This window comes from Eptesicus fuscus, chromosome 8 (assembly GCF_027574615.1).
Source record: "Eptesicus fuscus isolate TK198812 chromosome 8, DD_ASM_mEF_20220401, whole genome shotgun sequence".
In the NCBI taxonomy this organism is placed as follows: Eukaryota; Metazoa; Chordata; class Mammalia; order Chiroptera; family Vespertilionidae; genus Eptesicus; species Eptesicus fuscus.
In genome coordinates, this window is record NC_072480.1 from 15077949 (window position 1) to 15104216 (window position 26268).

The 26268-nt window shown below is 45.4% G+C and overlaps 1 protein-coding gene and 1 long non-coding RNA gene across 5 annotated transcripts in view; one reads left to right on the forward strand and one right to left on the reverse strand.

Annotated features, from left to right (window-relative positions):
* LOC114235340 (uncharacterized) overlaps positions 1 to 21869 on the forward strand; it is a 118704-nt gene extending 96835 nt beyond the window's left edge. The window contains exon 5 of the long non-coding RNA XR_008556726.1: positions 21434 to 21869. This is a non-coding gene — a long non-coding RNA (uncharacterized LOC114235340). The remainder of the gene's footprint in view (positions 1 to 21433) is intronic.
* Positions 163 to 21955, reverse strand: TRIM13 (tripartite motif containing 13). Of its 4 annotated transcripts, none has more exons than XM_028161378.2 (3): positions 21886 to 21955; positions 21161 to 21230; positions 163 to 1395 (listed from the first exon to the last, which is right to left on the reverse strand). In XM_028161378.2, the coding sequence occupies exon 3, from the start codon at positions 1387 to 1389 to the stop codon at positions 169 to 171; it is 1221 nt and encodes a 406-aa protein (XP_028017179.1). In that variant the 5' UTR covers positions 1390 to 1395; positions 21161 to 21230; positions 21886 to 21955; the 3' UTR covers positions 163 to 168. The 4 variants fall into 4 exon arrangements, with proteins under 4 accessions (XP_028017179.1, XP_054575764.1, XP_054575763.1 ...); XM_054719789.1 differs by lacking the exon at positions 21886 to 21955 and adding an exon at positions 21388 to 21525; XM_054719788.1 differs by lacking the exon at positions 21886 to 21955 and adding an exon at positions 18886 to 19055 and having other exon boundaries at positions 21161 to 21214.
* Positions 21956 to 26268: the final 4313 nt, after the last annotated feature.

Below are 26268 nucleotides of genomic sequence, written 5' to 3' on the forward strand. Positions count from 1 at the left end.
AATTAAATTTCACTTTTATCTTTATGCTACCTAATTTGAAAGGCATATGTAAGTTATTACTTTTGAAGTAAAGTATCTGACTGGAATCTTTGACCAAATCTGAACTACCACTCTGTTCTCTAACAAATGTCTAACAAAAAACAGAAAACTATGCACTTACAACAGATTTTATAATAGTTTATATTTGCACATAAATTCTGCCACATTATTCAGCACCACCAAAGTAAAATTCTTGAATCTTTCACTGAAAATGAAAAATCCATCTGTCACCTGTTCCCAGTAAAAAACTGATTGTTCTACAAAATCAGGCGACTTAGTCAGATAGGAACTAAAGTGTGAAAGATGTTCTTTCCAGGTTGAGAACTCATCAAATAAAGACCATTCTAGGAATATAGTAGGACTGAAGAAAATGAGAAGGCCAAGCAGAATGACTACTACAAACTTATAAAAGCTCCAGGGAATCTTGCCAATGAGTATGCCAGTGTCTTGAGGCAAAGAAAGTTTATCCACATCTACTAGTTTTATGTCTTCCCACTGACTGGTATCAAAGTTCTTCATTAAAGGGCTTGTGGGCAAATTAGAGGGAGGTAAAGGGGTTTCCTTGATTACTTTTATTTTTTCCCTGAATTCCTGCATCTGTTGCAGAAATATGATTGGTTCTGACACATCTTTGAAGGCCTCAGCAATGTTAAAGGCCATTCGTTGTTCCTGTAAGATGGTGTTGAGTTTGTTAATCTCTGGGTCATAGGCTTGCATAACTGCAAGTTTCATGGTCTCAAAGTCAGACAGGATTTCATTCTTCTTTTGATCTAATGTGTGTTGTAACTTCTCAAAAAACTCCTTCACTTTATCTGAATCTTTAGTCAGTAACTGTAGAGATTTCCTTTTGTTAGTTTCCAAGGTATCCAAACGAGAAAGAGCATCTCCCCGACGCCAGGTCTGAAAGCTCTGAAAGAGGGACTCAAAGGCATCCCTTTCCCGAGCGTAGGCATCTTCAATAGAACAGAAGACATGTCTGGTGTGGTCACCACGTGTAGCACAGATTCCACAAATCAGCTGCATATCAGTCAGGCAGAAAATGTTGAGAGGCTGCCCCAAGTGTCCTTTGCACACTGGCATTTTTGGAGAGATCTTGATCTTGTTATACTTCTCCACAATACCCTTCAGGGAGTAATTAACCTGCAGGCTATTGACTCCAGAGGCTGAAGTTTCCTTACGGCATGTGGGGCACTTGAATGGAGAGGACCTCCACAATGAGTTCCGCCCAGTCCCCTCTAAGATCCCTTCTAAGCATTTTTTGCAAAAGTTGTGAGAGCAAGGCAAAACTCGAGGATCATCAAACAGACTGCAACAGATTGGGCAGGTAAGATCTTCTTCAAGCAGCTCCATCACATCCTACCATAGAGAAATAAACATTTTATTTTATTCCAGTAATCTCCTCCACTTGCACTATGTAATAATTAGAAGAAACTATATTCATATATATTAAAAATAACCTTTCACTGAAATAACAGGGCAAACAAAGGAAATAAGTAAGAAATCTGGGAAGGGAATGCACACCAAAGCAGATTTAATCTGCTGGGACGAGAACACACTCCTTATTAGAAGGGCTCCCTGTACACAAGGCCTTTGTGTGGGCTTCCCAACAAGTCTTTGGCTGAGATGGGTTAGGACTAGGACAACTGCAAGTTGAGCCAGCAGCACCCAAGTGATTGTTTTAAAACAGAGAGCTGACTACTGCTGTCAGAAACAAAGCTACTCAGTGTCGGAGTAGAATGAGTTCTTTAGTCTGGGCCCACAATTATAAAATGTGCTATTTAAAATAAAGCAGCACAGAAATATAAAGCCAAGCATGTATTCTCATGCAGACTTATTTTAAAATGGCATTTTTGCCTGGCCAGTGTGGCTCAGTGGTTGAGCATCAACCTATGAAAAAGGAGGTCAAGGTTTGATTTCTGGTCAGGACACATGCCCGGGCTGTGGGCTCAATCCCCAGTAGGGGGTTGTACAGGAGACAGCCAATCAATGATTTTCTCATCGTAGATGTTTTTATCTCTCCCTCTGCCTTCCTCTCTGAAATCAATAAAAATATAGATAAATATGGCATTTTTCCTTTTCAAAGGCAAAATTACAATTATTAAAATGATAGGTAAAGACATAAAATGAGAGAGTTGCAATTCATTCTTCCTTAGAGAATTAAATGCATTTTTAAAATAGCAGAGCAGTAATCAAAGCCATCTTGTACTATCTAGAGCACCAGTTTTCAAAATGTGGTGGACAGAAACCTGGGTATCACTAAGACTCTTTCAGGGCATCCGTGAGGTCAATACTATTTTCATAATAATAATGAGATGTTACTTGCTTTTGGCACCGTGTTAACCACTACACTGTAAAAGCAATGGTGAGGCTGCTGGAAACTTAGCAGGAATCAAGGCAATACATAGTACCGAACTGTATTGTTGAGTCTGTATTCCTCTCACCACCACATCAAACTGGGGGTAGCCAGTTTCATTTAAGAATGTTCCTGATAAAGCAGTAACAAGTATTCATTTTATTAAATCTTGATCCTTGTATGATAAACTAGGAAGTAAACACACAGCATTTCTGCCACATACCAGCAGATAATTGCCTGGAGGAAAAACACTTATGTGACTGAGTTGCAAGCTGAAATGAACCAACTGTTTTTGTCATGGAACACCTTTGTTACTTGAAAGAACAAGTAATAAAACTATGGCCATTTCAATTTAGGTATCTGGCAGACATCTTGAAAATGAATAAAATGAGCCTATCACTTCAAGGGAAAAAACAGTATTTCTTCCCAATGATAAAAGTTGAGTTTTTTGGTGAAAACTAAACTTTTGGAAATCATTGTCCTTTAAGAGCTTGATAAGTTCCCATTAATTAAAGACTTTTAGTGAGAGAAATGGTGATAATAATAAATATGGGGGTTTTTTAGTGGGAAGATTACTATATGATAAAATATGTCAAGATTTGCACAACACAGTGAATGAACAAGTTCAATCACCAGTGCATGTTACAAATTACGCATGGGTGAAAGATCAAAAGACCAAATATATTTAAAAAAAAAATGATTTCAGATTCCATACTGCAACTTAACCTTTAAGAAACTACTGCTTGTTGACTTATGGTACAGTACCAAAGATCCCCAATTATCAGAAAAGGCTATTAAAATATTCCTCCCCTCATCATCTACATATCTGTGCAAGGTCAGATTTTATTTTCTTTGTTTATTTCAGCCAAAAGAACTTACTACAGCAGAGGCAGATAAAAAAGACTCCAAATGTTTTCTATTAAACAGTAATTCACACAAGTGGTTCAAGTGGTTAAAGCATAGGCCTGCACACCCTAGGGTCAAGGTTCGATTCCCAGTCAAAGGCACATACCCTGGGTTGCAGGTTCCAGGTTCAATCCTTCCCCCCTGATTGGAGCATGTGGCAACCAATTGATGTGTCTCTCTTACATCGTTTCTTTCTTTCTCTCTCTCTCTCTCTCTTTCTCTCTCTCTCTTCCCTCTCTCCTTTTCTCCCTCTTCCCCTTCCCCTCCCATCCACTCTCTCTAAAAATCAATGGAAAAAATATCCTTACTCTGGTAAGGAATAAAAAAATAAATAAATAAATAAACTAATTCATTAAAAGAGACCTATATGTAAACCAATGCCACTCTTCTCACAAATGTCTCGAAAAAGTTGTTTTTCACAAATTATTTATGTGAACATGTAATAGATTTATCTTGTTATTTAAATTAGTATCTTAACTTTTTTTCATTTATAATACAGTAAATATCTACTGTACTGTACACATGTAAACAAAAGCTTCTCAATGCAAAGTTTATTTATTTTTATATGAACGTTTTAAAACTTCTATCCTAAAATTTTTAAATAGTGCTATAAATGTCCTCATTCAGTTGTAGTTAGGGATACACACACACACACACACACACACACACACACACACGTAATGTTATCACCAAAGTAATAAAAAACAGGGTCTAACATTCAGAAGGCCATCTTATAATAAAAAATAAGTAAATAATTTTTAACAGTAATTTTAAGAGTCACAATTAGAGTTACAATCCAGAAGATAAATAGTATTTAAAAGATAAGCTGAGCTTGCAGGGATAATCAGTTTATGGTTTTATGTTAAGTTGTGAAAGATATACTAATATACTAGTATGTAGAACTAAAGCAAAGATTATTCTGTCAAATTTAGTGTCATATGGCAAATGTGTGATGAGCTGATTTTTCAGAAACTCTTTTGTGAGACAAATCATACAACCATTGAAAAGCATTGGAAGAGAATAGCTATGAAGACTGTTGTGCTAGCTGTAAAACACTGACTCTAGTCAGGAGGGAAAACTTGAATACCCTCCGATCCTAGTCCTGGTTCCACACTTTATCACTTCTATCATCTTTCACCTATGAATTCTATGCTAAGGCTAGATTTTGGAGTATGCAGTTAAAATAGGAAATTAGCAGGTTTTACTTATCCTTGCCAGGTTAATATTTCCAGTGAATCCTATTCAAGCATGGAAGGAAGGGAGGGAGGGAGGGAGGGAGGGAGGGAGGAGGGGAAGGGAGGGGAGGGGAGGCGAGGGAGGGAGGAAGGGAGGGAGGGAGGGAGGGAGGGAGGGAGGGAGGGAGGGAGGGAGGGAGGGAGGGAGGGAGGGAGGGAAGAAGGAAAGAAAGAAGGAAGGAAAGAAAGAAAAAAAGGATGCCTGGCTGAGATGAGGAGAAGAAAAAGAGCAACAATGGCAAAGAGAAACTTTGAAGAAAACTGAGAAGGATACTGCAATGGGAGCCAAAAAAGAATTTTAAGGCAATTAAGCATGATAAAAAGTAAAAAGGAAAATGACACACAGAGGAAAATTTAGAAATAATAAACAGTCATCTCGAAGCCATAATCAACTTACAACTCTTAAAATGAACCAGAGAAAAAAATTACTATTTGCAAAGTCCCTTTTTTATAAATTGCATCAAAATTATGATAGACCCTATTGTTCCATTTTTAATAATATAGCATACAAATTTTGGTTTATAATTTAAAGATTCTTATTTTCATTCACTTTAAATACTTTTACTTTCTCATCACTTAGCTTTATACTCAAAACTTTCTCTATGACAAAACTATGTGACCCGCCGAAACCGGTTTGGCTCAGTGGATAGAGCGTAGGCCTGCAGACTGAAAGGTCCCAGGCTCGATTCCGGTCAAGGGCATGTACCTTGGTTGCGGGCACATCCCCGGTAGGGGGTGTGCAGGAGGCAGCTGGCCGATGTTTCTCTCTCATCGATGTTTCTAGCTCTCTATCCCTCTCCCTTCCTCTCTGTAAAAAAATCAATAAAATATATTTTTCAAAAAACAAAACAAAACAAAAAACTATGTGACCACTTCCATAGCTGACTTTTAGAGGAAACTGAGACATAATATTCTAATCCAAGAAACCATGGCAAGTTTACTGCCTCAAAAGTTTTAAATGAAACCCTGTCCGGTGTGGTTGTTGGTTGGAGTGTGGTGCCATACACCAAAGGGTGAATGAGGGAGGCAACCAATGGATATTTCTCTCTCCCCCTCGCCCTCTCCCAACTTTCCTTCCGCCCTTCCTCTCTGAGTAAAAACTAAAAGTTTTAAATGAAAAGACACAGTAAGATTTTAGTCTAACTACCTGAAGAGTATGCTTTACAGTAAAGGAATTTATAGAATTTTCTTAACTTTAGAATTTTCTAACACATAAAATCTGAAGAAATCAATAAAGTTTTGAAGAAACTAAAGTACGTAGCTCCTCTTTTGGGGGCTAATTTTCCTAATAGAGAAGATAAGCTCTACTAACATCAAGAAACTATTGTAACAAAATTATTGTTCAGTCATAAATTTTGACTTAACCAATGTCAAATTAAGTGTATAAAGGCAACCAAGTTTCCCAAGATTCATTTCTTTTTTTGACTATGTTTCTGGATATCAAAATGTCTGTGAAGCACCAAAACTGTGAAGCACCAAAATCTGTTTTCCTAACAAATATTTACCAAGTTTTGTTATTTTTTAAATCTTCACCCAAGGACATGCTTATTGACTTTTAGAGAGAGGAAGGGAGAGAGGGAGAGGGGGAGGGTGAAACATTAATCCCATAGCCAAATGCACCCCAACCAAAGTATATGCCTTGACTAGGAATTGAACCTGCAATCTTTTGGTGCACAGGACCAACCGAGCCACAATGACCAGGGCAAAAACTTCCCAAGTTTTATAGCAACAACGAAAGTAAATAAATATATACCTTGTTGTCTACCACCTCTTTGTTTTTCAACTATGTATTTCTGACACATTTATAGTTTAAATATACTTTTTCATTTATATAAGTAAAATTCACTCTTTGGAGTACAGTTGTATTAATTTTGACAAATACACAATTGTATAACAGAACAACAGATTTAGTTATAAGCAAATTTTCAAGGTATCTCCACTAAAGGAAAACTACATTAACAATTCTACCAGGAATGGTTATATAGATATAGCTTCAACAGTCTCTATAAATATAAAACAAAACAAAATATTAAAAATGGAAAAGCTAATACAAAGGAATGGAGCAATAAAATAGATATTAAAGCTGTCTGTGTGTATTAAGACTTCTCCCTCCTACAAGTCCTTTGTTTTTAAAAATCAACCCAAAATCATTACAATGCAAAAGGTGTTCTTTTATTCATTAAGCAAAAGTTAATTTTAATAAAAACCTATTTATTAAAAGAAACATTCCTATAAAATTTTAATTTCACTGGTTGATAGCAATATAAAATTGTTCAAAATATTACCCATGATTTCTTTCCAAATCCCATTAAGAACAAAAAGAAAAACCAATATATTATACTTCATATCTTACAGATTTAAACCAAATTTCCACCCCCCCCCTTTATTTTATAAATATATTTTATTGATTTTCTTACAGAAAGGGAGAGGGCTAGAGAATTTGAAACATTGATGAGAGAGAAACATCAATCAGCTGCCTCCTGCACACCCCCTCCTGGGGATGTGCCCGAAACCAAGGTACATGCCCTTGACCAGAATCGAACCTGGGACCCTTGAGTCTGCAGGCCGACGCTCTATCCACTGAGCCAAACCAGTTAGGGCTTTTGAGGCATCTTTGAATTCAGGAATTTCAAAGCAGTATCCAAATACCTAACAAGTAACTAGATAACAAATACTGAAATTGAGTTCACAGACAAAGCTAAATATGAGAAGCTCTACTACACTGAGATACCAATCTTCTCTTGGAACAATGCTAGAATAAAAGGGATCACCTTTTTTTCTTTTTTAAATCACTTCCCCTAAGCACACCAATTAAGCTTATTTTCAAGTAGTATAGTGTATTATATTTTATATGAGATCCATTAATAATGCTTTCTTGAAACTTTTTTTTTTATATATTTTTATTGATTTTTTACAGAGAGGAAGGGAGAGGGATAGAGAGTTAGAAACATCGATCAGCTGCCTCCTGCATACCCCCCACTGGGGATGTGCCTGCAACCAAGGTACATGCCCTTGACGGGATTCGAACCTGGGACCCTTCAGTCCACAGGCTGATGCTCTATCCACTGAGCCAAACCGGCCAGGGCAGCTTTCTTGAAACTTAATAAGGATCCAATAAATAATTACTGAATGTAAATAAGGATATTTATTTTTTTCTGAATATTTTAAAATTTTCACAATTAAAAAGTTGGCAGAGCCCTGGCTGGTGTGGCACAGTTGGTTGGAGTGTTGTCCTATTACACCAAAAGGTGGCTTGTTCAATACCCAGTCAGGGCACAAAACCAGGTTGCGGGTTTGATCCCTGGTGGGTGAGCATGCAGAAGGCAACCAATCAATGTTTCTCCCTTTCTCTCTCTCAAAAACCAACAAAGTAGCCTGGCCAGTATGGCTCGGTGGTTAAATGTGGACCTATGACCCAGGTCTCAGTTAGATTCCCAGTCAGGGAACATGCCCGGGGTTGCAGGCTTGATCCCCAATGGGGAGCATGCAGGAGGCAGCTGATAGATGATTCTCTCTCATCATTGATGTTTCTCTCTCTCTACCTCTCCCTTCCTCTATGAAATCAATGAAAATATATTTAAAATAAATAAATAAATGAATATCAATAAAGTAAAATGAAAAAGAAAAAAGTTGGCAAAAAAAGAAAACTAAAAAGGATAGCCAATTATAAGAAAACCATACTGAGCTAAAAAGGAAAACTTCAGAAATATTAAATATGCTAAGCATCACAACAAAAGAGCTTAATCTGGAATAGTATATTCAAATTAAAAAATATATTATTCAGAATCTCTGAATACAGGTCTGTGAGGAGACTGACATACTCTATTTGTCTGGCTCTTAGTCAGTGATTTTTGACAAAACATTTACACATACTAGTTTCTGTCCTCATTGTACAACTGTTTTGAAAAGTAATAATATGTGAAAATTATTTACAAAGCTTTTAAGTACTTTATGTCAATGTGTTATTACACTTCATTCTGGCTTTTACAGACCATTTCATAACTTACTTAATCAAAACAGGACAAAGTGCTGAGAAACCAAGATGGCAGCATAGGTAAACACCTATACAGCTGCCTCGCACAACAATTTCAAAACTGCAAATGGAAGACAGAGCAGACATCATCCAGAACCACCGGAAAACTGGCTGAGTGGAAATTCTACAACTAGAAGTAAAGATAAAAGGACACTGTGACCCAGAGGAGCTGTGGAGGACAGGTGCGGAGACCCATACACGCAGAAAGGGCGGGCGGCTGAATACGCAGCTGGCTGACTCGCGGCGCTCTAGCTTCCTCGTTCGGGAGGAAAACAAAACCTCCCGACTGCTCTGAAATCCAGTTACGGGTGACACTTTGGGTACCGAGACTCATTCGGGGAGAAACTGGACTGTCTGGGAGCAGGCGAAACTCAGGGCAGCCTTCTCTCAGAGGTTCGTGCAGCCATTGCCGGGGGACACTGAGACACAGGGGCCTTGTAGGGCGGGGCTGACAGGAAACCAAGGCTGTCTGCTCAGCCCTGAGACTCCGCCCCATCCAAGCTGAGCACAGAAGCTCTCCCAGTGGAGACACAGCTGATCCTCACAGCCAATTGGCCTGGAGGTCAACTCCCCCCAGTGATATTAACAACAACCTAGGCTTAACTACAACAAGACTGCACACACAGCCCACAAAGGGGTGCACCAAGAGTGTCCACCTCAGGTAACTGGGGAGGCTGAGCCACTGGGCCGTGCTAGGACACCTAGCACACAAAGCTACTCCATCAACTCACGGAAGCAGCTAAAATGCGGAGACAAAGAGGCAGGTCACAAATGAAGGAAATAGAGGAAAGTAAATGACTGGATATAGAGTTCAAAACCATGGTTATAAGGTTTTTCAAGAATTTCCTAGGGGAGAAACCAAGATGGCGCCATAGGTTAAACACCTAACCCGCAGCCGGGCACAACAATTTCAAAAATACAACTAGAGGTCAGAACGGTCATCGTCCAGAACCACAGGAAAGCTGGCGGACTGAAATGCCCACAGCTGGGGAGAAGGAGAAGGCCACGGGGACAGTCGGGGGAGCCGCAAAAGCCTGAGGTATGGAGAAACGGACGGAGACACGAGCACGCGCGCCTGTGGGGAGGATGGAGCCGGAGAGGAAGGGGCGGCTGACGGCCTGGCCGGCGTTCACTGGCAGGAAGGAGATAAAGGCTCCGGATTGCGCTGAGCGCCGGCTCCGACTGCACTGAACCCCGTTCCGGGCGAAACCCTGGGAAGCCAGGCGCAGGCTGGGGGAATGAATCTGGGCTGTGGGGCGCAGGCACAGAGGAGCGGCGGAAGGCAGAGCTCCAGAGGCGCGCGAAGGGGCGCAAAGGACGGACTGTTGCCTGCGCCACTGAACTGCCCTAGCGGGAAGGAGACAAGGGCTCTGGACTGTGCTGAACCCCAGTTCCGACTGCACTGAACCCCAGTTCCGGGCGAAACCCTGGGAAGCCAGGCACATGCTGGGGGAATGAATTTGGCCTGTGGGGCAGAGGCACAGAGGAGCGGCGGCTCCAGAGGCGCACACGGGAGGGCGCGCAGAGGAGGGACTGTTGCCTGCGCCACTGAATGGCCCTGCTGGGAAGGACCCAGTTCCAACTACATTGAAACCCAGTTCCAGGCAGCGGGCGAAACTCCAGGGCGCGTTTCTCTCAGAGGTGTTTGCAAGGAATACAGAGGGACACAGACACAGGAGCCTCATGTCTCCTGCACAGCAACTCTTCCTATATAGACAAAGAGGGTCCTCATGGACAATTGGCCTGGAGGACAATTCCTCCTAGTGACACCAACAACAATCAAGACTTAACTGTAGATACTCACTCAGTTTCGCAACTGCGCCGCCCCCGCAGGCCGCCCGGCCCGGGGCACTGGGGACGCCGCGGCGGCAGCGGCGCCCGGAGACCGGCGGCCGCCCAGCGCCCATCCCCGCCGCGAGGCCCCCGCGCGCCTGGTTCCGCGGGCCGCGCGCCCCGCACACCGGACGGAGGCCCGGGCGCCCTCTACGTGCACCTCCCGGCGCCACTAGACCTCAGTAGAGTTGACTGAATTCAAGGGATTAAGAAGAACAAATTGGGGAATTCGAAAAAGATGACGGCGGAGGTGAAGGCTGATGTGTTGCCTCACATGGCAGTTTCGGAAATACAACTGGAACATGGACTAGTGAGGGTGGCGACTGCTGCTCGCGTCTCTCCAGACCGGGCGGCTGCTCCTCTCAGTCAGCACCGCAGCCGGAGCCATGGGCTCGTGGGCGCCGCAGCAGCTGCTGTGGCGGCGGCCGCGGACTCGGCGCAGCGGCTCTCTGTGAAGGAAGAGACCATCTTTCTGCAGGAGGGGCGCATCCGCGCCACCGACCTGGCCGAACTGCGCAGTGAGATCCTCGAGGCCCCGGAGGCCGCCAACACCGATTTGGAGGATTCTTAGGAGTTCTCATCTTACATTCAAGCCCTTTAAGCCATTTTGACAGAGGAGAATCAAGAAGGCGGCTAAGTTAAACAAAGGAAATGCGAACTCCACCGCGCACAGCAATTTCAGGGGCACGAATGGAGGACAGAGCCTCTGCCATCCAGAACTACAGGAGAGATGGCTGAATGGTAGATTTATAGCTAAGAGGGAAGAGGAAACCAGCGAAATCGGAGGGGATGAGGTGTGGAGGCGCGTGGGTCTGGTTGGTGGCGGGGGAAAGGGGCTTTTGTTCCAAACCTAGGGGAGATTAGCTCTCCATCACACTGAAATCCAGCTTCTGGGGACCCGTGGGAGACCCAGATGCCTGCGGGGAGAGGCGGGACTCTTGCGGAGGTGCCAAGCGCCCCTGGGTCTGGGGGAGGCCGCGCTCCCCTGGGTCCGAGTGAGGCCAGGGGTCCATAGATCCAGGTGAGGCCTCGCGCATCTAGGCCCGGGTGAGCCCAAGTGGCCCTGGGTCTGGGAGAGGCCAAACATCCCTGGGTCCAGGTGAGACCATGTGTCCCTGGATCGGGTGAGGCCTCGTGAACCTAGGCCCGGGTGAGCCCAAGTGGCCCTGGGTCTGGGAGAGGCCAAGCGTCCCTGGGTCCGGGTGAGACCATGTGTCCCTGGATCCGGGGGAGGCCTCGTGCACCTAGGCCCGGGTGAGCCCAAGTGGCCCTGGGTCTGGGAGAGGCCAAGCATCCCTGTGTCCGGGTGAGACCATGTGTCCCTGGATACGGGTGAGGCCTCGTGCACCTAGGCCCGGGTGAGCCCAAGTGGCCCTGGGTCTGGGAGAGGCCAATCGTCCCTGGGTCCGGGTGAGACCATGTGTCCCTGGATCCAGATGAGGCCTCGTGCACCTAGGCCCGGGTGAGCCCAAGTGGCCCTGGGTCTGGGAGAGGCCCAGCGTCCCTGGGTCCGGGTGAGACCATGTGTCCCTGGATCCGGGTGAGGCCTCGAGCACCTAGGCCCGGGTGAGGCCACGTGCCCCTGGGTCTGGAAAAGACCAAGCGCCCCTGGGTCCAGGTGAGACCATGTGTCCCTGGATCCGGGTGAGGCCTCGTGCACCTAGGCCCGGGTGAGCCCAAGTGGCCCTGGGTCTGGGAGAGGCCAAGCGTCCCTGGGTCCGGGTGAGACCATGCGTCCCTGGATCCGGATGAGGCCTCGTGCACCTAGGCCCGGGTGAGCCCAAGTGGCCCTGGGTCTGGGAGAGGCCAAGCGTCCCTGGGTCCGGGTGAGACCATGTGTCCCTGGATCCGGGTGAGGCCTCGTGCACCTAGGCCCGGGTGAGCCCAAGTGGCCCTGGGTCTGGGAGAGGCCAAGCGTCCCTGGGTCCGGGTGAGACCATGTGTCCCTGGATCCGGGTGAGGCATCGTGCACCTAGGCCCGGGTGAGCCCAAGTGGCCCTGGGTCTGGGAGAGGCCAAGCGTCCCTGTGTCCGGGTGAGACCATGTGTCCCTGGATCCGGGTGAGGCATCGTGCACCTAGGCCCGGGTGAGCCCAAGTGGCCCTGGGTCTGGGAGAGGCCAAGCGTCCCTGGGTCCGGGTGAGACCATGTGTCCCTGGATCCAGATGAGGCCTCGTGCACCTAGGCCCGGGTGAGCCCAAGTGGCCCTGGGTCTGGGAGAGGCCAAGCGTCCCTGGGTCCGGGTGAGACCATGTGTCCCTGGATCCTGATGAGGCCTCGTGCACCTAGGCCCGGGTGAGCCCAAGTGGCCCTGGGTCTGGGAGAGGCCAAGCGTCCCTGGGTCCGGGTGCGACCATGTGTCCCTGGATCCGGATGAGGCCTCGTGCACCTAGGTCCGGGTGAGCCCAAGTGGCCCTGGGTCTGGGAGAGGCCAAGCGTCCCTGGGTCCGGGTGCGACCATGTGTCCCTGGATCCAGATGAGGCCTCGTGCACCTAGGTCCGGGTGAGCCCAAGTGGCCCTGGGTCTGGGAGAGGCCAAGCGTCCCTGTGTCCGGGTGAGACCATGTGTCCCTGGATCCGGGTGAGGCCTCGTGCACCTAGGCCCGGGTGAGCCCAAGTGGCCCTGGGTCTGGGAGAGGCCAAGCGTCCCTGGGTCCGGGTGCGACCATGTGTCCCTGGATCCAGATGAGGCCTCGTGCACCTAGGTCCGGGTGAGCCCAAGTGGCCCTGGGTCTGGGAGAGGCCAAGCGTCCCTGGGTCCGGGTGCGACCATGTGTCCCTGGATCCAGATGAGGCCTCGTGCACCTAGGTCCGGGTGAGCCCAAGTGGCCCTGGGTCTGGGAGAGGCCAAGCGTCCCTGGGTCCGGGTGAGACCATGTGTTCCTGGATCCAGATGAGGCCTCGTGCACCTAGGCCCGGGTGAGCCCAAGTGGCCCTGGGTCTGGGAGAGGCCAAGCGTCCCTGGGTCCGGGTGCGACCATGTGTCCCTGGATCCGGATGAGGCCTCGTGCACTTAGGCCCGGGTGAGCCCAAGTGGCCCTGGGTCTGGGAGAGGCCAAGCGTCCCTGTGTCCGGGTGAGACCATGTGTCCCTGGATCCGGGTGAGGCCTCGTGCACCTAGGCCCGGGTGAGCCCAAGTGGCCCTGGGTCTGGGAGAGGCCAAGCGTCCCTGGGTCCGGGTGTGACCATGTGTCCCTGGATCCAGATGAGGCCTCGTGCACCTAGGTCCGGGTGAGCCCAAGTGGCCCTGGGTCTGGGAGAGGCCAAGCGTCCCTGGGTCCGGGTGTGACCATGTGTCCCTGGATCCAGATGAGGCCTCGTGCACCTAGGTCCGGGTGAGCCCAAGTGGCCCTGGGTCTGGGAGAGGCCAAGTGTCCCTGGGTTCGGGTGAGACCATGTGTTCCTGGATCCAGATGAGGCCTCGTGCACCTAGGCCCGGGTGAGCCCAAGTGGCCCTGGGTCTGGGAGAGGCCCAGCGTCCCTGGGTCCGGGTGCGACCATGTGTCCCTGGATCCGGATGAGGCCTCGTGCACCTAGGCCCGGGTGAGCCCAAGTGGCCCTGGGTCTGGGAGAGGCCAAGCGTCCCTGTGTCCGGGTGAGACCATGTGTCCCTGGATCCGGGTGAGGCCTCGTGCACCTAGGCCCGGGTGAGCCCAAGTGGCCCTGGGTCTGGGAGAGGCCAAGCGTCCCTGGGTCCGGGTGCGACCATGTCACCCTGGATCCAGATGAGGCCTCGTGCACCTAGGTCCGGGTGAGCCCAAGTGGCCCTGGGTCTGGGAGAGGCCAAGCGTCCCTGGGTCCGGGTGCGACCATGTGTCCCTGGATCCAGATGAGGCCTCGTGCACCTAGGCCCGGGTGAGCCCAGTGGCCCTGGGTCTGGGAGAGGCCAAGTGTCCCTGGGTCCGGGTGAAGCCAGAGCCTGGGTCCGGGTGAGGCCGTGTGCCCCTGGATCCATCCGGGTGAGGCTGGGTCCCAGGCCCGGGTGAGACCACGCGCCCCTTGGGTATGGGTGAGGCCATGTGCCCCTTAGTCCGGGTGACGCCGTGCCCCTGGGTTCGGCCGAGACCAAACCAGAGGGAGTCGGACCTCCGTTACCGCCATTTGTCCACCATCCAGAGCTGGGGGGTCAGTGCTGACATGTACACATAAGGAACTACTGGACATTGAAATTGAGTCTCAAAAGAACTGTTGGTCCAGGGGGAAGCTCGCTACAGACTGATTCATTTGCCTGTCAGCATAACTATTATTGCTCGTCTCACATTCAGTGCTTATTAGTATATATCTAGTGACATATGATCTCGCTCATCTAGGGGAAATGATGAACAACATAGACTGAGGAACAAGAACAGAACCAGAAGCAAGGAGGCATCGATCGGACTATCGGGCCTCAGAGGGAGGATAGGGGAGGGTAGGGGGAGGGTGGGGGGGAGGGGGAGAGTTCAACCAAAGGACCTGTATGCATGCATATAAGCCTATCCAACGGTTAAGTTCAACAGGGGATTGGGGCATGCGTGGGGAGAGGGGTGGGATGGGAATGGGGGGATGAGGACAAATATGTGACACCTTAATCAATAAAGAAATTAAAAAAAAAAAAAAAAAAAAAAAAAAAAAGGATAAAAAAAAAAAAAAAAAAAAAAAAGAATTTCCTAGAAAAGGCTGATAAATTTAACGAGACCCTCCAGGATATGAAAAAGGATCAACTAGAAATTAAGCATGCACTGACTGAAATAAAAAGTATTATACAGAGACCTAAAAGCAGACTAGAGGATTGCAAGAACCAAGTCAAAGATTTGAAATACAAAGAAGCAAAAAACACTCAACTGGAAAAGAAAAGAGAATCCAAAAAGTTGAAGATAGTGTAAGAAGCCTCTGGGACAACTTCAAGCGTACCAACATCAGAATTATGGAGGTCCCAGAAGAAGAGAGAGAGCAAGATACTGAAAACCTATTTGAAGAAATAGTGACCGAAAACTTCCCCCACCTGGTGAAAGAAATAGACTTACAAGTCCAGGAAGCGCACAGAACCCCAAACAAGAGGAATCCAGAGAGGACCACACCAAGACACATCATAATTAAAATGCCAAGAGCAAAAGACAAAGAGAGAATATTAAAAGCAGCAAGAGAAAAATAGTTAGTTACCTACAAGGGAGCACCCATACAATTGTCAGCTGATTTCTCAACAGAAACTATGCAGGCCAGACGGGAATGGCAAGAAATATTCAAGTGATGAATAGCAAGAAACTACAACCAAGATTACTCTACCCAGCAAAGCTATCATTCAGAATTGAAGGGCAGATAAAGAGCTTCACACATAAGAAAAAGCTAAAGGAGTTCATCACCACCAAACCAGAATTATATGAAATGCTGAAAGGTATTGTTTAAAAAGAGGAAGAAGAAGAAAAAGATAAAGATAAAAATTATGAACAACAAATACATATTTATCAACAAGTGAATCTAAAAACCAAGGGAATAAAAAATCTGATGAAGAGAATAAACTGGTGAATATAATAGAATCAGGGGCATAGAAAGGGAGTGGACTGACAATTCTTGGGGGAAAAGGGGAGTGTGGGGTGTGGAAAGAGACTGGACAAAAAGCATACACCTATGGGATGAGGACAGTGGGGGGGGAGGTAAGGGCAGAGGGTGGGGTAGGAACCTGGTAGAGGGGAGCTATCGGGGGGAAAAAAGAGGAACAATTGTAATAATCTGAACAATAAAGATTTATTAAATTAAAAAAAACGACAAAGATTAAGCATTCCAATATCTCAAAAAAAGAATATTCAAGTTAAGATATCGCATATTTCTATATCTAAAAATAGTTTATCTACCCCAGCCAGGTGGCTGAGATGGTTGGGGCATCATCCCGTACACCAAAAAGGTGGTGGGTTCGATCCCTAGTTGGGGTGCATTCAATGTTTCTCTCTCTAAAAAAAAATCAATAAACATATCCTTGGGTAAGGATTAAAAAATAATAAATAAAATAGCTTACGTAATTGTTATGTAGCTCTTGCAAACACAATACAAAAGTTAACTATGAATCCATATAGACTAATTAGAAATTTCCCTCCAGATATTTCTAATCAGATTCCTAGTAAACAAGGCAAAATGAAGCTAGTACAGAAGGTCCACCAGCTTGGAAGGCCCACCTACCAGAAAGTTCAGTTTCCAGTTTTTGGACTAAGGTGATATTCTCAAAAACTAGTTGTTCCCTAACTAGTTCAGACCACTCAGAAAAACTGGGGGTGTGTTTTTTTTCTCTCTTTTCTTCATTCTCTTATATGTACCACTATTTCACCTTGGCTCTTTCCTTTGTTTCTTCTTTTAACTCATCATCTTCATACTTGTTTCAATGAGTAAAATCTCTGATTTCCTCTTATTCTTTTCTTATTCCCCACCCTTTTCATCTTTCTTTCCCTTTTATACTTTTCCCTGTGACACCTTATAATTACCCAAGATATTATTCTACTAAGACCCAATACACAAAATTCGTGCATGGGGGGAGGGGAGGTGTCCCTCAGCCCGGCCTGTTCCCTCTTGCAATCTGGGACCCCTCGGGGGATGTCCAACTGCCGGGTTAGGCCTGACTGGGCCTAAACCAGCAGTTGGACATCCCTCTCGCAATCCGGGACCCCTCGCTCCTAACTGCCTGCCTGCTTGCTCCTTACCACTTGGCTCGCAGCTCCTTAGTGCTATTGTGGAGGCAGGAGAGGCTTCCGCCACTGCCACTGCGCTTGCCAGCCCTGAGCCTGGCTTCTGGTTGAGCAGTGCTCCTGCTGTGGGAGCAAACTGACCACCAGGGGGCAGCTCCGGCATTGAGCATCTGCCCCCTGGTGGTCAGTGCGCATCATAGTGACCAGTCATTCTGGTCGTTCCGCCGTAATGGTCGCTGGGCTTTCATATAGATAGATAGATAATCCTGTAAGTCTGCAGTATTAAATCAGTAGAGTTTTAAGATACCTAATAGATATCATTATCCCATTTATGTACAACTACTGAAAAATCTGTATGGACTCCAAATGGTGTTGAATCCCATTCTCCCCCACTGAGATGAAATCAATTTGAATAAACTGTGTGTCTGAATTGCAGGGAAATATACATACAGACTAAATTATTCTCCTATTCTGGTATCAACCAGACCCAGAGATTTATCTTTACCTGTTAATAGTTCAAATCAAGTTAATTTAAGTTCCAACTACTGACTTCTGCAAAAGTTATAAGAACCAGAAATGTCTGGTTTTTCTCCCAGAAAAACAGGTTTATATGAAGGTGGCAAATTCTTATCCATAAAACAAATTGTCTTCTTTACAACCATAAACTTTGCAATCATTGACCTAAATTATTATCCCAACAGGTTGGTACCTATTAAAAGATTCTATCATCTAACTCTGTATTTGAGGTTAATTCCAGTTTTCAGAAAGTGCTGCCAAAGTCTAGCATTCAATAGACACCTAGCTAGGTGTATTAGATAAAATTATTCACTGCACCAACTGAAAATAGGCATTTAGTACATAACTGACAAGTACCACCTACCAACTAATAAGAACTTATTTTTGAGATGACTATTGGAAATGTAATTGGTGTGAACAATGTTCATTTGTTCAGTGTAGAATGATATACACATATTATTCTACAGTATATATCAAGTTGAAAGCTAATGGTGCTAAACTTAAAGCAATTTTTAGGTTGGCTATATTATACATGTTAGCACTCCATGCTTATGCCACAGAAAATACAATAATTTAAACTATCAGCAAAAAATTTTCAATTCAGCCTTTGCTTAAAAATGTATATATTTACATATATAATGAGGTTAATTTAAAAGAGTTCATGTTGCCTGGCCAGTGTGGCTCAGAGGTTGAGCACTGACCCATGAACCAGGAGTCATGGTTTGATTCCCGGTCAGGGCACCTGCCCAGGTTGCAGGCTCAATCCCCAGTATGGGGCATCCAGGCAGCTGTCAATCAATGATTCTTTCTCATCGTTGATGTTTCTATCATTCTCTCCCTCTCCCTTCTTCTCTCTGAAATCAATAAAAACATATCTTTAAATGGGGGGGAAAAAAAGAGTTCATGTTATAGGAATTTGCTTTTAGAAGGCTTAACTTGAATATAACTATTCTGTATGTCAAAGATCACTTGTATTGGTTAACTGTAGCAAGAGGTGGGCACAGCAATCTATTCTAGTACTATTCTAGTTATCTAGTACCAGCCCAAAGTAATGACAATGGCAATGTCTTTTATGAATAACAAAAATGGATAGTCCAAGGTTCTAAAATATTTATAAAGATTAAATATAAACCAAAAGTCAATTCCTGCCCTAAATCCAGAAATATAGCACATTTACAAAGATACTGTTACTCTAAAACAGGGTTGGGATCTTTTTCTGCCAAGGATCATTTGGATATTTATAACATCATTCACAGGCCATACAGAATTACCAACTTAAATATTAACCTGTTATATTTGGTCAAACATTTAATTAACTCACCTGTAATACCTTGGCAGGGCCAGACCAAATGATTTCGTGGGCCATGTGACCCATGGGCAGGCCATTCCACAGCCCTGCTCTAAAGGTATGATTAATGCCTTATAAAAGACATATAAAGTTGACACCATACTGAAGTTTGGAGAGTCTATCCATGCAATTAGCTTTTATGTCTTTCTTAAAGTACAGGAGAAAAAAAAATTCATAATTAAATTAGCAAGAAATAACTGCTATTATTATTTTGGTACATTTCTTCTAATATTATTTTGGCATATTTCTTCCAATCTTGTGTGTTTGTACACATACACATATTAACAAAACTGGTAGCATAACACAATTTTATATCCACTTTTTTCTCTTATTTTATCATATGCATTTCTCCCATCACTATATATCCTTCTAAAACATGCTAGTATATCTTATGAATATGCTCTTATTGGTTATTTTTCTTGTATTACAACATTTAAATGCACATCTTGTAGAAAAGTCTTGGTACATAGCTCTGATTATTTCCTTTGATAATTCCTTTAAGTGTATTGTTGGGTGGCTCAAAGATTAGGAACATTTTTAAGGCTCTTGAAAAGACTGCCAAGATTCCCTTTAGAAAGGGTACACTACTTTATGAATTCTAACCAAAGAGATGAGAGGGCCTCACCTCTCCATACAGTTCCTAACCTTACAACAGAGCCATACTTTTATAGAGCTTAATTAAAAAAACAAGGCATACTTTAACATGTCTATCCAAGTTTAAAATATAAAACAGTTTAAGGCAGTTAATATTAGTATGTGTCTGTGTATTACTGATATATATAGGAAATATAAAAGTTATGGGGAAGGAATAAAATAGAAGTACTGAGCTTAAAAACACTTTAGAGATCATCTAAGCACCTAACCTTAAAAGTGAAAAAATACCTCCTTTCCCCCCATCCCCAGGAGATTTCTCAATCATACTCAGCAAGCTAGGCACAGGATCTAAGTTTTCCCATTCTTACATCTTAGCACTATCCAAGAAGTGGGCCAAGAATTTAGTATCCTCATTAATAAGATGGAGAAGTTTAATCATGGGCTCTCTAAAGCCCTTATAAAATTCTATGACTTTTACAATTTAGATTGTAACAGGTTCCCCAGCAAAGGGGAAAGAACACTGAACCTGCTTCTAAATACCTAGGTTTATCAGGGGTGAGAAACATCTGGCCCGAGAGCCATATAAGGCCAGAAAAATCATTTGGTCTGGTCCTGCCAAGGCATTAGGGGTGGGTTAATTAAATGTTTGACCAAATATAACAAGCAAATTTTAAATTGATAATTTTGTATGGCCCACGAATGATGTTATAAATATCCAAATGGCCCTTGGCAGAAAAAAGCTTCTCCACCCCTGGTTTAACTGCCAGTTTTACCCTTCACAGAGTAAGGATTTTTATAGTACCTTCATAATGTCCTTGGAAAGATTAAGTGACAATCTTGTAAACTGCTAAACTATATAAATATAGAGGTTTAATTACATATGTTTACAAACACTGTAAATACATTTAAAGCATTATGTTCCAGCATGAGTGTATTAACCAAGAATGTTCCTAAAATAGAGCTGGACTCTTGAACTGTAATTTCAAGGGAGAGCATAGCAAGTATTACATAGGATAACAGCTACAAAGCAATATCACGGAAATGGGCATATCTGAACAAAAGCTGTAACAGAAGTAAGGCAAGGTAACCACCCTATCATAAACGTAGAAAATGAAGAGAATAATCTGGTACGTTATGGGAAGACTTAGCAGGGAGGTTTAGTACATCAGCTGGTGCAAAAAAAGATGGTATTTTTAGGGAAAGATGGGAAAGCCTAAAGAAATGTGTCTTCTTTTTGTGCAAGATGAGTATAACCCGTTAATCAACAGCTACATCAAATTCTACCAAAGGGAGTGCCTGTGTAAATGAAATTCTGCTTTTAAATATCTATTATGTAGTCAGAAAAGTCAAGCCCTGTTGTACAAGCTCTAGCAGCATGGCACAGGAGAAGGGAAAAAAAAAACATAAAAAAGCAAAATGCTGCTGAAGCCTCCCATTGCAATATACACCTCTGGATTAAAACACGTATCAGGTAATTGCCACATAAAGAATTTCCAAATCTGGAATCTTTTTTTTTTTTTAAGTTTTGACAAAATACTTAAAGACAAAAGTCACCCATGAGGGTACATCTTACGCAATTTTAAAAGGTTCTGGGCCTAAAGGAAGTGGGAGTTTTTGTTGTTTTTTTAATGTAGGGAAATGTGTTGTAGTTTACCTCTGTCCCTGCAAGCAGGTGTATTCTTCTGGGTGACTGTCTCCCAGGTTGTGACTGACAAAGGAGGCTACTGCAAAGAAAGAACAAAGAAGAGGGTGTTAGGCATTCATTCGCACAGGATTCTTAGTCTTCACCATCAGTTTTTTTAATTGTCCCCCACAAACAAAACCAGTCTGCTAAGACTTGGTGAAAGCCAGGAGCCTGGGGGAGGCTGGAGATTTCTGTACCAAGAAGCTTCTCGGTTGTGGTTCACGGTCGCCTTCTCTTTTCTAGGCGGTAGCGAGGTGCTGGCCGTGCAGCCGGGCCTGCTCGGTAGCGGAGCAGCCTCCGGGAGGAGACCCACACCGCCCCGGGCCACCCACCGCTCGCCGCCCCTGCCCGCCCCCGGTCCCGGCGCCCCGCAGGTTCCCGCCGCGCTGCTGGACTGGGCTCCCCCGAGCTCCCGGCCAGCCCCTCGCCCCCCGCAGGTGCCTGCCCGGCCGGAACGAGCCCGCACCCCGGCAGCAGCTCTGGCCCACCGCTCCCCGAGAGGAGCGCGGCGGCCGGCACTGAGCTAGGCCCTCCGGGGGAGGAAGGGGCCTGCCTGGGGCCGCGCGGACGCCCGTCTCCCAGCTGCAAAACGGACTCGTGGGGCCTGTCGGGCCCGCCCCGCCGCCCTCCTCCCCCAGCACCTCGGTCCGCCTCCCGGGTCGGGATTCGCCTTTGTTCCGCCTCCCGGGTCTTGCCTTTCCCGGGGAGAAGGAGAGGGAGAGGGGCGGCAGGAGTCCTTCCGGCGCCTCCAACCGCCGCCGCCGCTGTGCTCCTGGGAGAGGGGAGGGTCCCGAGCGGCCGCTCCGCCCAGGGGGCTGCGCGCGCCGGGAGCGCCGGGCCTGCGGGGGGCGGGGCGGGGCGGGGCGGGGCGGAGGGGGGCCCCGCCCAGAGCGGCGGACGCGGGGCGGACGCGGACGAAGGTGCGGACGCTGGGGAGCCGGCCAGGAAGCCAGCGTGCAGCGAGATGGTTGGGTTTGGATTGTTGTACTTTTTTTTTTGTTCGTTGCATTTTAAGGAACAAAAAAAAAGCCCAACCCTTCACGCCACTTCATTTGCATCTCTCAAGACCCGAAGCCCGGCCACAGCGGCCTGCGGGCGGAAGACTGCTGTGGGCCCGGCACCCCACAACCTGATCGGTGGGAAGGGCACTCCTGTTGGGACCAAAGCCAGGGCTCTGGTCAGGGTTCCAGCCGGAGCACAACCAAAGTGAAGTGAACTGTTGACACCCCCACCCCCACCCCCACCCAACCTTGCACCTGTATCTTTGCAGGCTTTAAGCTGAACACTAAGTGGCCCAATTCTATTTAAGATTTTCATTCAGGAAAAACACCACTGCTCTTTCCTTCAGAGAGAAGGAAGAACTTAAAATTAGCTTTAATTTAATGAGCCACTAACGGCTTTTCAGTCACTAACCTAACTCACGGTTCTGATGTGCAGCACTCTGTATAAGGACCTTATCCTCCTATATAATAAAAGCCTAATATGCTAAGTGTCTAGTCATCCATTCAACCAATCAAAGTGCAATATGCTAATGATATGCTAAGGCCATTCAACTGTTCGCTGTGACATTCACTGACCACCAGGGGGCAGATGCTTCAACCAGTAGGTTAGCTTGCTGCTGAGACTGGCCAGACACGCCCTGGAGCCCTCCCGTGGTCACTTCCCGGCCCTGATTGTGCCCTGGTGGGGTCCCTCCGCCTGGCCTGTGCCCTCTCGCAATCCAGGACCCCTAGGGGGATGTTGGAGAGCTGGTTTCAGCCCAATCCCACAGGCCAGGCCAAGGGACCCCACTGGTGCATGAATTCGTGCACCAGGTCTCTAGTCTCTCTCTCTCTATATATATATATATCAGTAAAAGCCTAAGTGACTAGATGATCAAACAACTGGAATGACAGGTCAACCGACACTATGATGCATACTGACCACCAAGGGGCAAATGCTCAACACAGAGCTACCCCCTGGTGGTCAGTGCACTCCTACACCGGGGCCCTCCCCAATAAGGCCATTATGGGGGGGGGCGAAGGGGGAGCCGGCCGGCCAACCTCCCGGGGTCCATCCCCCCTGGCCAGCCCCCCAATAGGCCTTGATCCCTGGGCAGGCCAAGGGACCCCACCCATGCACAAATTTGTGCACCGGGCCTCTAGTCTACTATAAACATATTAAGCATTTAACCAATGAGCAGTTATAAGAAGTATACAAAGATGAAGGAATGACTTCTCCAAATTTTATAATCTGGGGGAAGTGAGACAAGGACAAAAATCACAGAATATGCCCTGGGGTTGAGTTCACGCAGGTGGGGAATTCTGGGCTTAGAATTTGGGGGAAAGGTATTCGAGGCCTACCATACACAGAACTTGGGCCCCATGACTAATAAACGTTTTGCTCAAACCCCATAAAAAGCACCTCCCTATTATTTTGAGATGTCCAGTTCCTCACCATGCCCAAGGTCCCTTAAATCCAATTTTGTCATTCTAGAACGTTGCTATATTTATGTCATTTAGCCTTCATAAGAACACTGTGGGATGGAAATTATCCTTTCTATAGATGAAGAAAGGGATGAAGGGAGTTCTCTGAGGTAAATAAGAAGCAGAGCTAAAGTTAGGTTCCAGGTTTAGGTTCTTTCTATAGCACAGTAACTATCAGTGCCAATAAAAACTGCACCCCAGTCTCTATATTAGTATTATTTTTAAAGCCTGATTTATAGAAACATTTTAAATAGCTCACTATTAAAATGATACAAGAGAGAAATTTAGGTTATCTACACTAATAAAAGAGAAAAATGCTAATTGACCGTACCTTCGCTACGCCCACAGCCAATCAGAGCGAGTATGCAAATTAACCCAACAAAGATGGCGGTTAATTTGCATACACTGAGGGAGGGAGGAGTGAAGACTGAAGACAGCATAGAAGGGAAAGTGGAAAGCAAGGCAGCTGCTGGAGGGAAAGCGTGTGCGGCCACAGCGGCGGGCGGGGCGGGGCGGGGCAGGGTGGGGCGGGGCGGGCGTGTGGGGCTGGGCACGCAGCGGCGGGTGGTGACGGATGGGGCGGGGTGGGGTGCACAGCGGCGGCAGTGGCCGAGGGGTTGGACGCGGCGGGGTGGGAGAGGTGGTGGTGGCGGGAGGGAAGCCCACAGGAAGTCTTGCAGGAATCTTCCTGCAACGGGTCCCTAGTGAACACATAAATCACAATTTATCCTTAATGTAATTGTATAATACATATTTATATAGTTCTAATTAATAAACTTCTGCCAAACTAAATGTAAAACACTGGTTAAACATGCATAGAAACCTCTAGATTGTTTTTTTTTTTTTAATTACTAAGAGAATATTATATATTTAAACTCCTAAGTATAGAAAAATAAGAAAGGAAGACTGGCCTCTCTCTCTTCCCATGATCCTAAAAAAACATCAGTCAGGGGATCTCACATATAGTATAACTAGAAAAGAGAGTAACGGTGGGCGAGATTAAAACATATACACAGTTTACATCCTTCCTGGAAGAGCACAATGTAACTAGATCCTGTTAGAGATAACATTGAGGGATTGTCAAAATCCTGTCACACTGGAATTTCCTTCTATTGACTGGTCTTCAAATAAGTAAACTAACAACTAAAGATTGGAATTAACGCATCAGCACAGTAATAAGACTATGGATATAGTCTTATTCCTTTCTGTCATTTGTGATAAGTATATTTATAGGTAGAATTTCATATATACATAATCTTACTTGTTGCATTGTTTTATTTCATGCTGTTGTTTTTGTGCTGAGCCTTGACAAAGATAAAAAATGCTGCTTTCTTTCCACCTACCAAGACATGAGAGCAAGTGCTCCATAAAAAAAAAAAAAAAAGGGACAGTGCCAATTTGGTGTACACTGAAATATACATTTTCAGAGTGGGGAACATCTAATAAGTAAGCCTGGAGTAATTTTGTGCATGAGAGGGGTGCTGTTGAGCCTCCTCAGATACACTTGAACGTTTTACTTTTCTGTCCTTCCCAACAGCTGCCAAAGTCGGGAGTGCAAGCCCCAACATTCCCCAAGGAGAAGCTCTAACCATAAAAGGCACTAACATTACAAGGTGTGAAAAGAGCAGAGGCTTTGGAACCAGTTCTGCATCCATAATCTACCTCTACCACTTACTTACTAGTTGTTCAAGTTACTCAGCATCTCAAAGCTGTAGTTTTCTGTAAAATGGGGATCATGATATACTTGATTATGGAAATAATATATAAAGCCACCAACATTGTGTCTTGACACATAGGAGGTGCTTAATAAGTGGTTGCTACTGTTACATGAAAGAAGAAACCATGGGGTTTGATTACAGTTGCCTTGGATTTATAACTTTGAGGCTCCCATGATAGTCTTAAGCAGAGCTAAACTGCCCATGAAGTAGAGGAAGCGAGCATCATAATTTTTGCTTTTCTACACCCAGCCCAGGATGACCTTTTAAAAAGTATATATACTTCCACTTCTATCTATACCTCCTTCCCTGTACCTAAGAAAAGAAGAGGAAAAGGGGAAAATGTCACACTCGATGAAAGGAAGACTGCAGTTTTTTAAAAAGCTCTAGAATTTCAGAGGAATTTAACATCCAAAATATTCCATTAAAAGGAAAAAAGTCTACCTGTAAAAATACATTTATCACAAAAGGCAGAAACTTACCTAAAACTTGAGAAATTAAAGGAATTAGTTCCTGGTTTGAAGAAATTCCAGATTCTATATATTTCAGTTATATAGAATTTTGGTTCTGAATATCTAGATTTATCTACAAGAAATTGTACAAGTATTGTGCAAGAAATACATTTCATGTTTCTTTTCTTTTTTTAAAAAAAAATATCTTTATTGTTGAGAGTATTACAGATGTTTTTCAGTAAGAACCCAGTTGATTCTGATGTCAAAGCATGTGGTAATAAATGCCTTGTCAAAAATGAGTTTTTCATACAATGCTTTTGTGGTTTATAACGCCGTGTCGGCTGTAGCTAGAATGCGGCTGGACCTCCAGGAACCTGCCCTGGATCTGAAGCAGCCCACACCCCACCCAGGCAGGCAAAAGACACAGGCAACTCAGAAGATGCATG